This window comes from Juglans microcarpa x Juglans regia, chromosome 1S (genome assembly GCF_004785595.1).
Source record: "Juglans microcarpa x Juglans regia isolate MS1-56 chromosome 1S, Jm3101_v1.0, whole genome shotgun sequence".
In the NCBI taxonomy this organism is placed as follows: domain Eukaryota; kingdom Viridiplantae; phylum Streptophyta; class Magnoliopsida; order Fagales; family Juglandaceae; genus Juglans; species Juglans microcarpa x Juglans regia.
In genome coordinates this window covers 25498356-25515122 of record NC_054595.1, presented here as the reverse complement: position 1 = coordinate 25515122, position 16767 = coordinate 25498356, and the positions used below count along the sequence as shown (strand labels likewise).

The 16767-nt window shown below is 34.0% G+C and overlaps 2 protein-coding genes across 2 annotated transcripts in view; one reads left to right on the top strand and one right to left on the bottom strand.

Annotated features, from left to right (window-relative positions):
* The window catches only part of LOC121246051 (mediator of RNA polymerase II transcription subunit 6-like), a 70843-nt gene that overhangs the window by 7087 nt on the left and 46989 nt on the right, over positions 1–16767 (bottom strand). The gene's annotated exons all lie outside the window — the stretch shown is intronic.
* Positions 9588–15747, top strand: LOC121247455 (LRR receptor-like serine/threonine-protein kinase IOS1). Its single transcript, XM_041145801.1, has 15 exons — positions 9588–9923; positions 11133–11219; positions 11329–11422; positions 11532–12072; positions 12276–12760; positions 12899–13037; positions 13133–13204; positions 13519–13590; positions 13689–13769; positions 13932–14098; positions 14216–14427; positions 14561–14687; positions 14794–14856; positions 14948–15137; positions 15229–15747. The coding sequence occupies exons 1-15, from the start codon at positions 9588–9590 to the stop codon at positions 15629–15631; spliced, it is 3069 nt and encodes a 1022-aa protein (XP_041001735.1). The 3' UTR covers positions 15632–15747.

Below are 16767 nucleotides of genomic sequence, written 5' to 3'. Positions count from 1 at the left end.
GTAATTACTTGGATCCTCTCTCTCTCTCTCTCTCATCAAAATTAGATCTTTTTTTGGAACATTTTCATTAGCTTGACTAAATTTATCTTTAAAATTTAATCAATATCATATTTTTTTACATTTACCTATTTCATTTAAATTCAATATCCACATTAGATTAGCCATTTACTCTCTATATAATAATAAAATATTATTAATTTAATAATTTTTTTATTTAATTTATTTGTATCACATTTTATAATTCTACCAATTTAATATTAATAATAATTATATTCTAATTAAATTAAATTAATATTTATTACATTTATTAAATATTAAATTAAAATTAAAATTAATATTAATAATAATTATATTATAATTAAATTAATATTAATATTTATCACATTTATTAAATATTAAATTAATATTAATATTAATTATATTAATTAACTTATCATTATAATTAACTTAATAATTAATATTCTAATTAATATTAACTAATTAATTTATTTTTATCACATTTTATATTTAATAATAATAAATCGAACCAAATTTCTTAATTACAAAAAATACCTACATATTTTGTAAGAAGTGAGAATTGAATATTTTAATATTTGACTAACCTACTGTTCACCTACAATTTTAGAGAATCACTATAGCAGAACTCTAAAATTTTATAGAGATGTCCAATCCAATGTGATGATTTTTTGGCACATATTGGCTAAAATTTAGCTATTATTGGACTTTAACCAAGCCAATGAGGATGCTCTTATTGTCATAAAATAGTTATAAATTAAAAAATGCCACAAATAAAAGAGTTTAAGTAACCTTAGATATAATTTTAAGATGTGTAAGATTTACACACTCATTTTAAAAAATAACTAATAATTTTTTAGACCTCAAGTCCCATTAAGTACTACGCTACAAGTTGCAAACATATATATATATACTAGCAGTTATATAACGTGCAAAGCACGTTTGCCCATTTGTCTAATTGAAAATGACATATCCAAAAAAATAAAATTGTTGAAAATAGTGTTAAAGCTGGATGAAAGTTTCAGCTCTACAAATTAACCATATTTAACGGTAGAGATCAATGCATACATGTCATGTTACCTTCAACTATGCAGAAGATGTAGTGAGCTCGTATGAAGCTAATCCACCCTCTCTGTTTGGGCTCTCCTTTCTTTCTTTCTTTTTTCAGTTAATTAAGAATATTATGAGATTTAAATTATGTTAAAAATTTTAATTATTTATATGGTTTTACTTTCTTAAAAATATTTAGCAAAACTTCATGAAAGATTAATATTTTATAAATTAAAGTTGATTTTAAGTGTATGATATGGTATTTATATTTTAAATATCTATTTTAAGTTAGTTTAAATAGTGTTTAAACCTCCACCATTAGATCAAATCTGAAGATTCAATATGAACGACTGGGATTTAAAACCCCATTTTCCCCTCACTTTCCCTTTCTCTCTCTATCTCCTTCCTAGCCGCACGTCTTCCCTCTCTCTCACCGATCTCCTCCCTCAAGCAACCCAGCGCCGCCGTGTGCCACGCTGCGGCGTCACCGACCACCTCGGTGGCTTCCCCTCACGCCGACGACAAAACCCCACCGTTGAAGCCCCTTGGCAGCTCCTCCCTCAGCCGCACGCGAGCAACCCAAACTAGGTCTCGACGCATGGGTTCTCCACCATTGCGCCACCGCAGCTCAGCCCCAGCTCCACCAAGCACCACCACTGAGTTCCCTCACGCCGGATCACTTCCATAGAACCCACCACCCGTAACTCCTCCCTAGTCCCACGCACACAACCCCTCTACACGCACGAAGGTAATTTCGTGATTTCGTTTAGATCTGTGTGATGGATCGGGTTCTGAATTTACAGTCTTACTTGTTTGGCGTTGTAGAATTCACGAAGGTGGCATTCTGTACGGCGATCGATTTTGTTGTGATGGGATTTGTCGGTTTCTTCGTGAAGCTGATCTTCATTCCTATCAACAATATCATCGTTGGTTCTGGTTAGGTAATAATTTGATTTCGATATATGCATTCTAATTTCTCTCTGCTTTTTCCCAATGATGTGTTCAGGGTTTTAGATGGTTGTTTGTCAAATTTTCACTTGCTCTATTTTTCTTTTTTCCTTTTGTTTTACATTTAAAAATCATATTAAAACCATCTTCGAATCTTTAAATGGATATCCTCGTTCAATTTGCTTCGTTAACTATTCATCTTGTTTCCTCCTTATTGCAACTACTCCAGTCGAAGCCCCAGTTCCTTTCATGCTCTTTCTCTTCACGGGATTCTAGATCCACCGTCGTAGGACCACCACGATGCCGCTTCTAACAGCCACGATGCAGCTCCCTTGCTCTGTTGTGTGGTGTTGTTTGGTGTTGTGTAGTGTTATTTGGTAATTGTTGTGAGGATGCAGAGGGACATACGTGGGAGAGGAAAATGTAATTGTTTATTACTGTTCATGAGTAATGTTCAAAACGAGATAGGCTCTTTTAAGTATAAGGGGATATACACACATACACATTTGAAATGAAATGATGCGTAATTGCCAATTTGTGTGTTCATGCAGGAAAGGCGTACGTAGCATGGAAAGTCCAAATTTGCCAATTATAAATCTCGAAATTGTGACAAAGTTAATTCGGGAATTATAATTAGGGAAATGATACACTTCCCGTTGGGGGTTACTGCTGGTAGCTCTCGCTCCATTTTTTTATTTTTTTAATATTTTTATTTTTACTTAATGATTAAGAATGTGTTTTTTAATAATATTGTGATTTTTTTAAAAAAAAATTTAAAAGTATTAAAAAATACATATATAAAAAAACAAAAAATAAATAAAAATAAATCCTAACACTAACAGTAGCTCCCAACGAGAAGCTGGAAGCGGAGCTGGGAGCGGTGGCTGTAGAGCCATCCTTATAATTAATCATTGACAAGTGGACTCCTTAAAATATTCGATACAAGATATTCTATAAATTAAATACGATCGTCGATCGGTTTCCGCTTTGTCCGAACGTAATCCGATACTGGGGAATTACTTCAGCATTTGATTAATATTTTTAAAGTAGTCGGTAATGAAAGAGTAATTTTATATATAATCGTGAAGTAGATAAATGTCATGTCAACATTTTAAAAAAGTATGAGATCTATTATTAAAAAATTAATTTTTTTCATATAAATCTTCTATTTTATTCAATTTTTTCAAAACGATTACACAGCAGTTGCATCATTTACAATTGTAAATATTTTTTCTTATAATGAAACTACTGATACCAGCATGGACTATAAACCAAATCCTCTGTAGACTGTAATTATCTATATATATATATATATATATATATATACTAGTAAGGGCAGACACGTGCATTGCACGTGTGCCCAATTGAAAAAATATGAAAAATTTGCTACTGTCAATCCACGGTGAACAACAAAATGACAATTTAAATTCATACAATTTCTTAATTTAAAATATCAATGGATAGAGTTTCATCTATATTTTAAAATTTTATTTCTGATCATAAAAAATATAACATATGTTGTGCAAAATATTAATAACCATAACATAGAAACTTTAACTATAAATTGGCAGACTTATATCTATATTTTTAGAATTTTTTTCTTGTTTACAATACATATTATACACATGATATGCATAATGTTTATAACTATAATACAACTTACGAGAATCAAGTCACAATCTTGAGATGCATGCGACCAATTTTTATAATCGTCGAGTATCCCAACGATATTATTAATAAACAGAAGAAAAAGTGAGGGAAAAGCTGCAGAAGGGATAAACAACGATAAGGAACTCCATCTACATCAGTGGCTTCTCTCGATAGCGCCTTCAAAAAACTAGGTTCATTCAATAACCTCACAAAAATATTACACGGCCTTCACATTGCCGAAACCACCGGCTGCTTCTCCAATCCCCATCGATTTTTGATAAACGAACGAATAACATCCAAAGATGGGCATTGTCGGATGAATTTCATCACCATTGAAAATTTGAAAGGCGCTGCAGATCTATAACGAAGGCTTCTTTAGTGAATAAAATACAGAATTCGCCATCGATGATTTTAGGTGGATGCATGGGAACCTCCACCACAGGGATTGGTTGAGGTGATTGTGCAACCAAATTAGCAAAAGTCCTCTATCTATTTGCCTGCATCGACGAGCCAGAAAGGCCCCCGGCGGCAACCATACCTTCTCCACAAACTTAGCAAACCAAAACCCTAGCAGAGCCTAAGACTTAACGTGCATAGCAACTGTGCTCTGCATTGAACCCTCACTTAGTAAAATAACAACCTCTACTCTAGAGTCAGTAGTGGTCTCAAACTTAACCATGCTCATAGACTCAATCACTCAAAGGACAGGATTCAAACGTTGCAACACTACACCTATATATCTACTAAGAATAATTATACTTAGCATCCCACACACTACACACCACACACCACACATCTTTTAATTTTTTTTTTCTATAATAAGTATGTGGTGTATAGATGATAATTAGAATAACTCAAATAATTTAGCAAGAATAAAATTTAAAAAATTTAAAATATGTATAATGTGTAGTGTGGAATGATGATGAGTAACATAATCCTTTCAATAAATTTCTTTATGCCATCTTTTGGCAGTGGATAATCATTTTGAAATAAGTAAAGGAGAAAAGACACCATTATAGGACATAGGAAGCATTAGGAAAAGAAGCAAAGTCAGAGGCTATCATATCCAATCTTCTCCAACTTTGAGGCGGCGGTAGTAAAAAGATATAGGAAAATGTTAGTTTCCCTCTTACTTTTGATTTTAACTGTTTGTGTATTTAAATTTATTTTTATTTAATGATTAAGAAAGTAATTTTTAATATATTGATTTATTTGTTTTAATTTTTTAAATATATTTAAATATATTAAAAAAATATAAAAAAATTAAAAAAAATATCAAAATGACTTAGCAATCAAATGGAGCGATCATACTCAAGAGGCAAGTGTCACCGCTCAAAGATATCGCTCTCGTGGAGTGGCCTGTGCGAGAACATTTACATTTTAACGTGATTAAAGGTAATACGTTAAATTTATTTTTTAAAAAAATATTTTATAATCTAACATATCATATTAAATTATATCAATTTTAAAATAAAATAAAATTTTTGTACGTGGATCAAATGTTTTTTTTTTTCCAATAATTTGTACATTCCAATGTATAACTCGCAGTTAGCTAGTTTTTGTACGTACATCAATCTTTGATTTTGAGGTACGTACATGATAGTGGATTTTGGCATTGTGGGTGGTAAACCACTTCCTACAGCTAGTTCCTCCTCCTCAGCCGCTTGGACAAGGTCTTAGGTTGTCACTTTTCCGTCCCCATCCTTTATTGAATTAGCGTAGTATGCAAGCAGGCAGATTGTCCAACCCAGCATCCGAAACTTTGGTGCAACACTAAATTCAACATCTCGCAATTATATCTACAATGCCAATCAAGCTCATGAAACCGATGAAAAGTTCCCCTTTCAAACTCAAAACAGTCAGATTCAAGAAAAATATCACACGTACATGCAGACTAATTGACATGAGTTTATATATATATATATATATATATATATATAAAAGATCAGATCCCATAAAAATAAGTTCATAAATTAATATGATTTTATATAATATATTAAATTTATTTTACAATAAATATAAATTTATAATTTAACATAAAGCGACCTTAGTTTTTATGTTTCCTTCTGTGACATATATTTCTCGGAAGAGCTGATAGTATGATGCAAACAGTTCTGCCTATCGGTTTTTCTTTATTTCTTTGAGGATGTGCACATTCCACTTGAAAAACGTTAATTAACAGTCAACCAATTTGCTAAATGACCAAGTCTCCATGATTTCGTGAAAACACTGAAATAGTTTTGTCTTTTAATATTAAATTTCTTTTCTGGCTGATTAATTAACATACTTGTAACGATCGATATTGACTTCGAAAACAAATACTTGGTCAAAAAATTTAAAAGAAGTAAGCCAGCCACACATGACTCAGTAGTATTACACCATTGATTATATGTGATATATTGAAAAATTTTAAAAATCAGATTTTTTAAACATTTCGTGAAAATCAGCTCCTGCATTAATGTGAATGGTACTCATGTGAAGGTTCATATGAATATGCGTTAAATTCAATATTCTATAATGAGAAATACTTTAGGTATCGAATGGTTGTTTTTTGTTTTATTTTTTGACTTTGTGATTAAAAAGGTATTTTTTAATGATATTGGGAATTTTTTATTTTATTTTTAAATGTTTACGATGATTAAAAAAATATATAAAGAAAAAAAAAAGATAAAATATACTATTCAATAGATTTATTCTAACTATTTTTTCAGTAGTCGTAACACTACTCTTCTATTATATATATATATATATTTATATATATGGTGAGTCCCACCAGGATCTTATTACAAATCTTAGTACAAATCCTCCTGTGAGTGCAGGAAATCTGTCAAAAAGATTTGGACAAGATAAAGATAAAGATGGACTCTTTAATTGTGGTAAACTGGCTTAGAAGGGCAAAATGCCCAATCTGGTAGCTGGTAGACTTTTGGGAGGAGTTGATGGCCTTACTAGGAAGCAAGATGTTTTCAATCTTAACATGTTTTCAGACAAGCCAATGCCCCAGCTGACTTCTTGGCCCAGAAAGCATCGGAAGAATTTGCAGGTCTCTGGACTGAGATGGCATCCATTCCCCTCCCCTTGAGGGGGTTGATTTGGACAGATAAACAGCTTGGTCTCCCTTATATTCGAAATGTGTTGTAAAGGGCTTAGCCTTAGTGCATTGATAGAATTGATTAGCGTAGGTCTTGTTTTGTAATGTTTAGAAAGTTCGTTGGAGTCGTAATGCACCCTCTGTTTTGTTTGGGGGGTGAGATGAGAATTTTGTATTTTATTTGAGAGTTTAAAATATTGTGTTTTAATATTATTATTGTATTGAGATTTGAAAAAGGTGAATTGAGATTTGAAAAAGTTGAATTGTTTATTATATTTTGTATGAAGATTTGAAAAATGTGTAATGATGAGATGAGAATTTTATATCTCATCCCATCTCCCAAACCTGCCTTCAGCGTGGGTTCTCTGCTTTGTAGGGGGCCTGGTACGCTGAGTTTTAAATCAATAAAGGGAGGAGAGATCCTCATTTCAAAAAAAAAAAAAAAAAAAATCCCCAAAAATTATCTATTTGAGGCTTAATGTATCTAGATAATAATATCCATACCTATAAAAAGTGAAATACATTAATTGTTCACTACAAAAATCCTCTTAGTATTTGCCTACCCCAAGGCCAAAAGTCAACATTCAACCAATTAATACAAGGCTTTCTTTCGAATCTCTACCAATTAATACAAGAGTTGGGGGAGTGAAAAAGCTCATCAATTGTCACTATAAGAAAACTGTTTATTTGTGGCCAATTAATTTCAGAGAAATGACTATTTACAGCCAACATGAATCTGTTTTGATCACAAATAGTCTTTTCGTCGCAATTAAATGACCATAAAAACCCGTTTTCTTATAGTGTGTGTACATTTAAAAAAACTACCGTAACTAATTCTATGAGCACTTTAAATAAATGCATGTTTGCCAAACACTAAACAACTTTTTTATTATAAAACTTTATAGTTAGGCTTTACAATTAAAAGTACTACTATAAAAACTTTATTTTCTACCACAATTCTAGACAAACACTAATCTTGTATCCACCCCTAAGTTACCCATTCATTTAGGTTAATTTTTTCCTAACGTGGAAGTAAACGAGAAATATGATGTGATTTCTTGCTTAATTCATTATATTGAACATATTCAGATTTGATAAAAAGATCTTTTCTTAGACTTTTTATCAATTATCGGCACACGAATCCTTGTTTTTCTTTCAATTTCAAGATCTTTAAATTAAAATGATCACGTTAATTCTTGGGTCATAACTACTTCCGGCAAAGACTCATCAATATGAGTACTACACTGATCGTAAACTTTACTTCCTATCAAAATATCTCGAATCATAACTTTTCGCAATCATATTTTATAATTAGAGTATTTTAATAAAATAATAATATTTTTATAAGTTATTTTATAAAAAAAATCATTTATTTAAAATATAATTATAAAAAAAATTATGAGCAATAAGCTTCGGACGACCCTAGTCTTGACGCAGCACTACGGCCACGTTGTGCTACGTAATTTAATAAAAAAATGATATTCAAAACAAAAAATCGTCCAAAAACATAAAAAATAAAGACTAAAATTACCTAAATCCTATCTACCTTTTTTTAATAAACCATGTAAAGCGTTGTTATAAAAAAGATTGCATGCGTAAAGAGTCAAGTGTATGATCTATTTTTGGACACAATATCTACATAAATGGGATAGAAAGAACCTAAGGTTTCAATATTCATTTTTATGTATTTTTGAACGCCATTTTGTTTTGAATATATTTTTTCAATGACACCAAGTGCTCAATGGGGCAAAGTAAACAGTGTAACTGAAGTGGCAAAGTACGTAGCAGTTAGATCTCTTGATCAAAACTCAGCCGTTTTTTGGCAAAAACTAATCAATAACGAAGGCTTTGCCGTTGTAAAGCAATGGGAGACTTTTTCTTGAGTTATAACGTTATCCAATTGCCGCTAGCTGATAATAGAATGCATGAAGAATATTTACTTATATATAAATATAATTGTACATGATTATCATGAATAAAACGTACTTGGGACGGACTTCTGACCTAATGAAATCATCATACACGAAGCCGCTGTTGTCAAGTTATTCTGAAATGTTTAAGGATTAATTCATTCAATTATTGTATTCGAAAATTAAAAAGGGAAATTCAAACCACAAATAACATTCTTTTTGATTTGGTGATCTAATTTGGGTACTGGCGATCAACATACAAATATATTAATATTGAAGTAACACTTGACACTAACGGAGCAATTTGGAAGTTAATTCATACTAACGACTTTATAAATTATTTTTAAAGCGTTATGTACGTTCTTGAAATCTTTAAAGATGCATGCTTATCCCAAGACGCACGGCTGATCTTGATAGAGAGACGGCTCATTTTATAATATATAAATGTCGTGTACGTACGTAGTCAAATTTTATAATAAATGTCGTGTACTTTGTCAAAATGACGTAAAAAAATATAAAAAAATAACAATTCTGCTACAAGTACCCGCTGTTGGGTACCCGTAGCAGAATTGTCTGACTTGGCTAATGCCACGTCAGCTTTATATTATTATTTAAAAAAAAAATACCGCAATTCTTCAAACCCGTTCCGTGCATCTCTTGGATTCTTTCCTCTCTCTCTCTCTCGGCCTCTTGAGCCATGGAATCAGGGGTTGTACCTACCCCAACACCATCACCGTCACCGACATCCAACACCACTACCCTACCGGTGAAGTACCAATTGGGGGTGGTTATTGGGATGAGGCAGCTTCGCCTAGGTGTACCAAGCACGGTCAATAGTGGACGACATAGCTGTGGTTGTGAAGATCATCGACAAGTCTAAAATCGTCGACGCCGCCATGGAACTACGGATAATCCAATAGATCATGGCCATGCGTCGCCTCCAGGACCACCCCAACATCCTCAAAATCCTCGAGGTCATGGCCACCAAGATCAAGATCTATCTTGTCGTGGAGCTCGCCACGAGCAGTGAGCTGTTCTCCAAGATCTCGTGCCGTGGCAAGCTAGCTGAGCCGTCGGCACAGCGGTACTTCCAGCAGCTGGTATCGGCGCTGCATTTTTGCCACCAAAACAGTGTCACCCACCGCGACGTGAAGCCTCAGAACCTCCCGGTTCAATTTGAAGATGTTGTCTCGTCTTCATGGGGTCAGTTTGATTTCATAAGTGGTGATTTTAGAAACAACACTGAACAGAGAAACGGTGTGTTTAACTTAGGGTGCAAATGCACCATTTAAATAATGCTGATTAAACCTGACTTGAACCCGGGTATGCGGCGTGTCTCTGTCCCGAGTGCAAGTAGCTTTTTTGAAAAAATAATATCGAAATTCTAGATTCTCTCTACCTATTTTATATTTCTCTTTTTAATTTTTTTTAATAAGCCACAACACTGCGTAAATCGTGGTATGATGTCAATGAGAGAAAGTAAGTGATATAACTTGAGCTCAATTAACTTTGATTGGTTCATAGTATCACGTCCCTTTAATTTATGCCAAAGGCCGCTTGGTAGCATGCAAAGTACAAATCTGCCAATTATCAATCTCGATACCACACAGTACTACACTTAATTTTTTATTTTTTATTTTATTCTTCTTAAACTAAAATAATTCTTCTAATCATCATCCATTCATGACCACACATTTAGTAAGGAAAAAAATAAAATTAAAAATTAAAAATCATGTAGTCATGTGTAGAATTTTTCTTAAAAATTATGATTAATCATCGCTGAATGGACTCCATAAATATTCGATGCAAAATATTCTATAAAATAAAAAACCGACTGGTTTCCGCGCGCTTTGCCCGTAATTTGGTGACGAATTACCTTTAGCTAGCATTTGATTGTTGTTTTAATTACGTACTCGCTAATGAAGCTACGTACTGATCGATCGACCAGCATGGTTGCCGCGCGAGCTATCGACTTCAAACCAAATCCACTGTAATAATCATATATTATATGTCTTTCCCTCAGGCCTCTAAACTATATTATTATCAAGGAAGGTGGAGAATGCATCCTATAGTATTATCAAGGAGCTCATCCATGTCCCATCTCGAAACTATACACATGTCTGTCTCGTAAACACCGGCCTCGGGACACCATTTATATCAGCAATAGTGTTCAGGCCATTAAACAACAACTCGTACGCGACCAAATATGGATCATTGGCACTATTTTTGCGCGCAGATACTGGTTCAACTAGCAATAACTCATATTTATTGCAGTGTAAATAGTTGAACATAAGAAAATATTAGAGGATAACATTTCCCTCAACTCAACTATCTTATTTTTCTCATAGCACTTTTGGGTCTCTTTTTTCTTTTCTTCCTAATTGAGTGTATCTGAGACTCTCATTGGGAGGCTCAATTGCAATTATGAATGCATTTAATTTGCATTCAATTGGTAACTGCAAATACAGTTACTGCTGAGCGCTGAGCAGCCGTTGTTGACTGCTCGGCATGGACTTCAACAGAAAATCCTGCTTCTTCTACATAGTGATAAGGACGTACATTGAGTCATTGACTTCGTTGCTCAAGTCCTCGGCCTGTATTGGCACTATGGCTGTATAAACTCTAATTAGATGGCCCAAAACATAAACAAGATCAAGAAACTAATTCTCTGGTGATGGGGGGTTCCAAACTTCCATCTTTGCATTTCTTGGTGTTTTGTCTCTTATACTACTTCTGGTTCATGCCCAGAATCAATCAGGTATATGACATGTTCTAAATCTTCTTGTTCGTAGTATATATTAATTGGTTTGGTTGGGCTAACCATGCATGCATAAATCTAAGATATTGTTCTGTTTTATGTGTCTCAGACTTCATAAGCATAGATTGTGGGTTGCCAGCAAACTCAACATATAAGGATGTGAAAACAAGCATAGATTACATCTCTGACGCTAACTACATAGACACTGGTATTAGTAGGAACATAGAATCTGAATTGCAAGGTACCCTTCAACAGCAGGTATGGAATGTCAGAAGCTTTCCTCAAGGAGTCCGGAACTGTTACACCATAAACATCACAAGAGGCACTATATATTTGATACGAGGAACCTTCTTGCATGGGACTTACGATGGAGAAGGTAATAATTTACCAGAATTCGATCTGTATCTCGGGACCAACATGTGGGATACAGTCAAGGTGGAGAATTCATCCTATAGTATTATCAAGGAGCTCATACATGTCGCATCTCGAAACTATATACACGTCTGTCTAGTAAACACCGGCCTCGGGACACCATTTATATCAGCACTCGAGTTCAGGCCATTAAACAACAACTCGTACGAGACCAAACATGGACCATTGGCACTATTTTTGCGCGCAGATACTGGTTCAACTAGCGATTACGAATACCGGTAAGTCATTCTATATATATGAGATCAAGTACTGCTAAATTTTCGTTGTCGCAGAAGTAACTACATCTTTCACGAATATTCAGGCTGTGAATTAAGTAAGTTTGAGCTGTGGAAAATTGCCTGTCTTTCAGTAAAACATATAGATAGATTCATTCCGCTCCTGGATTATTATACTCAATATACGCGCGTGTTTAATTACTTAGGTACCCAGACGATGTCCATGATCGCATCTGGACGCCCTATAACCGCATTGAATGGAAAGGCTTGAGCACAGATCATCCTAAAATTCCTGATTCCCTAAATGATTACGAGCCACCATCTGTTGTCATGAAAACTGCAGCCACCCCAATAAATGAGAGCGCTCCCATGGAATTTAATTGGGAAGCAGACAATCCGAATACCCAATTCTATATCCACCTGGACTTCGCTGAAGTCGTAAAGCTAGAACCCAACCAGTCCAGATCATTCAACATTACTCTGAATGGGGAATACTGGTATGGACCTCTTGTTCCTGAATACCTGTATGCATATACTCTTTACGGTATTACGTCGCCCGAGAGTAATGGAAGTAGTACGTATAATTTCTCGATGTTCAAAGCGGAAAATTCTACACTTCCACCCTTCCTCAACGCAGTTGAGATATATTCTGTGAAAGATTTCTTGCAATCAGAAACAGACCTAGAGGATGGTACGACGTTCTTCCTCACACAAACTATAAGCTTTCTCTATCAGTTTCGTACGTACTTCATTCTATTGATCTGCATATATTTGACTGACTAATTGGATATATATATATATATATATATCTGCGTGTGAGAATTTTTAGTTGATGCCATCAGAAGGATCAAATCAACATATGGAATAAAGAGAAATTGGCAAGGAGATCCATGTGCCCCGAAAAACTACTCGTGGGAAGGTCTAGATTGTAGCTATGATGGTGATAATGCCCCCAGAATCACATCCTTGTAAGTAATTTGTTCCTTTATATAATAAGCTTATTAATCACTTTCCAATTACTCGTTTTCAACTATCCCTAATTTGGAAAATGTAAATTGGTCAGGAACTTGTCCTCAAGTGGATTGACCGGAGAGATATCTGATCATATATCAAATCTCCTAATGTTACAATCTTTGTAAGTAGAGTTATTGATCTATTCTTAAGCCGGTGTATAGAGCACATCATAATCCACACCAATTAAATAATATGATTTGATTTGTAAGATTCAAATTTTAAAATTTATCTTCAAAATCAAATTATATAAGTCACATAAGAACTTTACTATCTAGCATGTGTTATATACATCGACTAGAGAATATAATTTTTCTTCAGATAATATAATTTTTCTTCTAAGAATGAATAATTCGCATGATCAAATAAATAAAAAATCCTTACTTCACAATTTTATTCCACAATCAATATCAAAATTGTAACGATTCGTTCTTACAGGGTTCTATCAAACAATAGCTTGACAGGACCAGTGCATGATTTTCTGTCTAAATTACCAAACTTGAGGGTCTTGTAAGTTATTTGGACTTTGTTCTTTTTAAATGACTCATACCAAAAAATTCTGGGCCATATATATATGCGGAATTATAATTATTGATCTGCCTTTGCAGAAACTTAGAACGAAACAAGCTCACTGGTTTAGTTCCACTTGATCTAATTGAAAGAGGGGAGAGTGGTTCACTAACGTTAAGGTATGATTTTTGTCAAAGAATAAATAATTTATCAAATATATCTAGCGAGCGAATTAAGAAGCTAAACCACAAGTTGTAAATTTGTAATATCTAAAAATTAATTAATGATACATCGATCGATATAATCGCTTTGTCATTAAATTCCATGCCATATTTTGCTAGCGTGGAAGAAAATCCAGATCTATGTGGGTCCCGTTATTGCAAAACGAAGAAAAACAACATTATGATTCCATTAATAGTAGCATCAATCGTCGGTGGATTGCTTATCATCACATTGATTGTCATCATGGCTGTCTTTTGGGGATTAGAAGGAGAACAAAACAGGGTACGTAAGACTAATATGTATAAGGTGCACATTCATGTAAACAAAAACAAAAACAAGACACTCTTTACAAAAGTCATGCTTAAGTACATGATCATGATTTTTTTTTCATCTGCGATGGTAGATGCTGAATCGAAGACGCAGAATGTGTCATTGGAGTCTATACAACGTCAATTTACATACTCGCAACTACTAAGAATGACCAAAAACTTTGAGAGAATTCTTGGAAAGGGTGGATTCGGAACAGTTTATCACGGCTACATAGATGACACCCAAGTTGCAGTGAAGATGCTCTCTCGTTCATCAGTTCAAGGGTATCTGCAATTTCAATCAGAGGCACGTTCCAATCACTCGTAATATTATAACTTTTCGCTAATTCATACATACATACATGAATACCATGTATGTATGTATGTATGGCCATGCATACATTATATTAAACTAATTAGGTGATAATTCTACTTTACAGGTTAGACTTCTTACGAGAGTTCATCATCGAAACTTGACTACCCTTTTTGGCTACTGCTTTGAAGGAACAAACATGGGGCTCATTTTTGAGTACATGGCCAACGGAGACTTGGAAGCACAACTTTCAGGTTTGGGAATAATGAACATTTAGGAAAGAAAATGTTCATGATATTTTTTAAAAATATTCCTTTCCTAGAATTTTGCGTTCCCATTTTGTTGTTGGATATATTGTAGATGGGAACGCAAAGACCTTGACTTGGGAAGATAGACTTCGAATAGCGACGGAGACTGCACAAGGTTAGCATGCAATGAGTGGACTTGGGTTTTTTTTTTTTTTTTTTGTTTAAAAAAAAAAACTGAACCTAATCGTGTGGACTGGGAAATTTAGGATTGGAGTATCTGCACTGTGGTTGTAAGCCACCTATAGTCCACAGAGACGTGAAGACTACAAACATATTGCTGAACGAAAATATGCAGGCAAAACTAGCTGATTTTGGGCTCTCCAAGATTTTCCCTACTGATGGTGACACTCATGTTTCTACAGTTGTTGCTGGCACCCCTGGCTACCTTGACCCCGAGTCAGTATTTCTCTCATTTAGTTATTTGTGAACAACATTGCAACAAAGGTGATGAAAACGTAACGTGCATGCTCTGTTTACTTGCGCGCAGGTACCACATAACAAACAGGTTAACTGAGAAAAGTGATGTTTATAGCTTTGGAGTAGTTCTGCTGAAGATAATCACGGGTCGACCCGCTATAGAAAGATCTGAGGCAAGAACTCACGTTAGTCAATTCGTGAGGTCCATGCTTGCCAAGGGGGACATAAAAAATATAGTTGATCCCAGGTTGCATGGAAACTTCGACAGTAACTCTGTTTGGAAAGCCATTGAAATAGCAATTGGTTGTGTTTCTCCAACTGCTGTGGAAAGGCCAACCATGAGCCAGGTAGTGGCGGACCTAAAGGAGTGTATGGCAACTGAATTAGCTCGGGCGAACGAGGGAAATTCTAGAGAATCCAAGAATATGGTTAACATGGATCTGTCTAGTGCACTCAAGTCGTTGGCAAGGTAAACGTATGTACGTACAGATTGAAACTAATCATATACATGGTGTATCGAATCCAGAACATGATTTTCTCATGCTTTACGGCCCGTATCTTTCTATCGATGAATAATATTGTTTCTGATCCACTGATCGATCACCCATCAGGCCGGTTCTAATATTGGGACGGGACTATTTTGTTTGAAATATATATGTACCCAAGTTATCAGCTGGATTATTAATGTCTATCTATATTTTCCAAAGTAAATAAATGAAGAGAACAGTAATAAAGATTCCATGCAGTAATATTGCTACAAATTTTGGATTTGAAACATGATGGAGTACTAGAAAATTAGACAAATACAAACGTATGTACTGATCACATATATTCACAGTACGAAAATGATAGAACGACACGATCGAAATACGTACTAATTTCGTACGTTCAATCAAATAACTTAATTCGGCTTCCGGTCAAAACTTGATTTTCATTTCTCACAAGAATTAATTATATTTTTAAATTTATAAATACTTAAATTTATATACCTTTTTTTTTTAATTTTTGGGATGTAATATTAATATTAGTATTTGACTACTTAAAATCTCAAGTTAGTAAATTTTTTTTGTTAATATGTAATTTTGTTTTATGAGAATATTAAATTTTCTAATATATTATTTGTTTGGATGTTGATAATAAAATATTTTATCATGAATCCAGTTATAATTGTGAATGATTTATATAGTTATATCATTGTATTATATACGAAATTATATTAATTGGGTTAAAAAATTAAATATATGGGTTAAATCAACCAATTTATATGAAACAAGTTAAACGAATTAGAGCGGATTAAACAGATTGAAGCGGATTAAACAGGTTGAAACTGGTTAAATGTGTTGTGTAGTGTCACCCATTATTAAAACGGTCGTGTTAAGGTTTTAGGACCTAGCCCGTTTAATTTAACATGTTGCGTTTGGATTGACCCATATAATCAAATAGTACTCTTGACTTGACACGACACGAGTATGACGACCCATGAACACGAATTGCGCCCACCCCTACTTAGAAGATATGTTCGTGATTTCACCTCTGGGAATTTAAAATATGAAATGCTCATATTTTTGCGAGTTGCAGTTTGTAAAATATATACGCAATTAATCTGGCA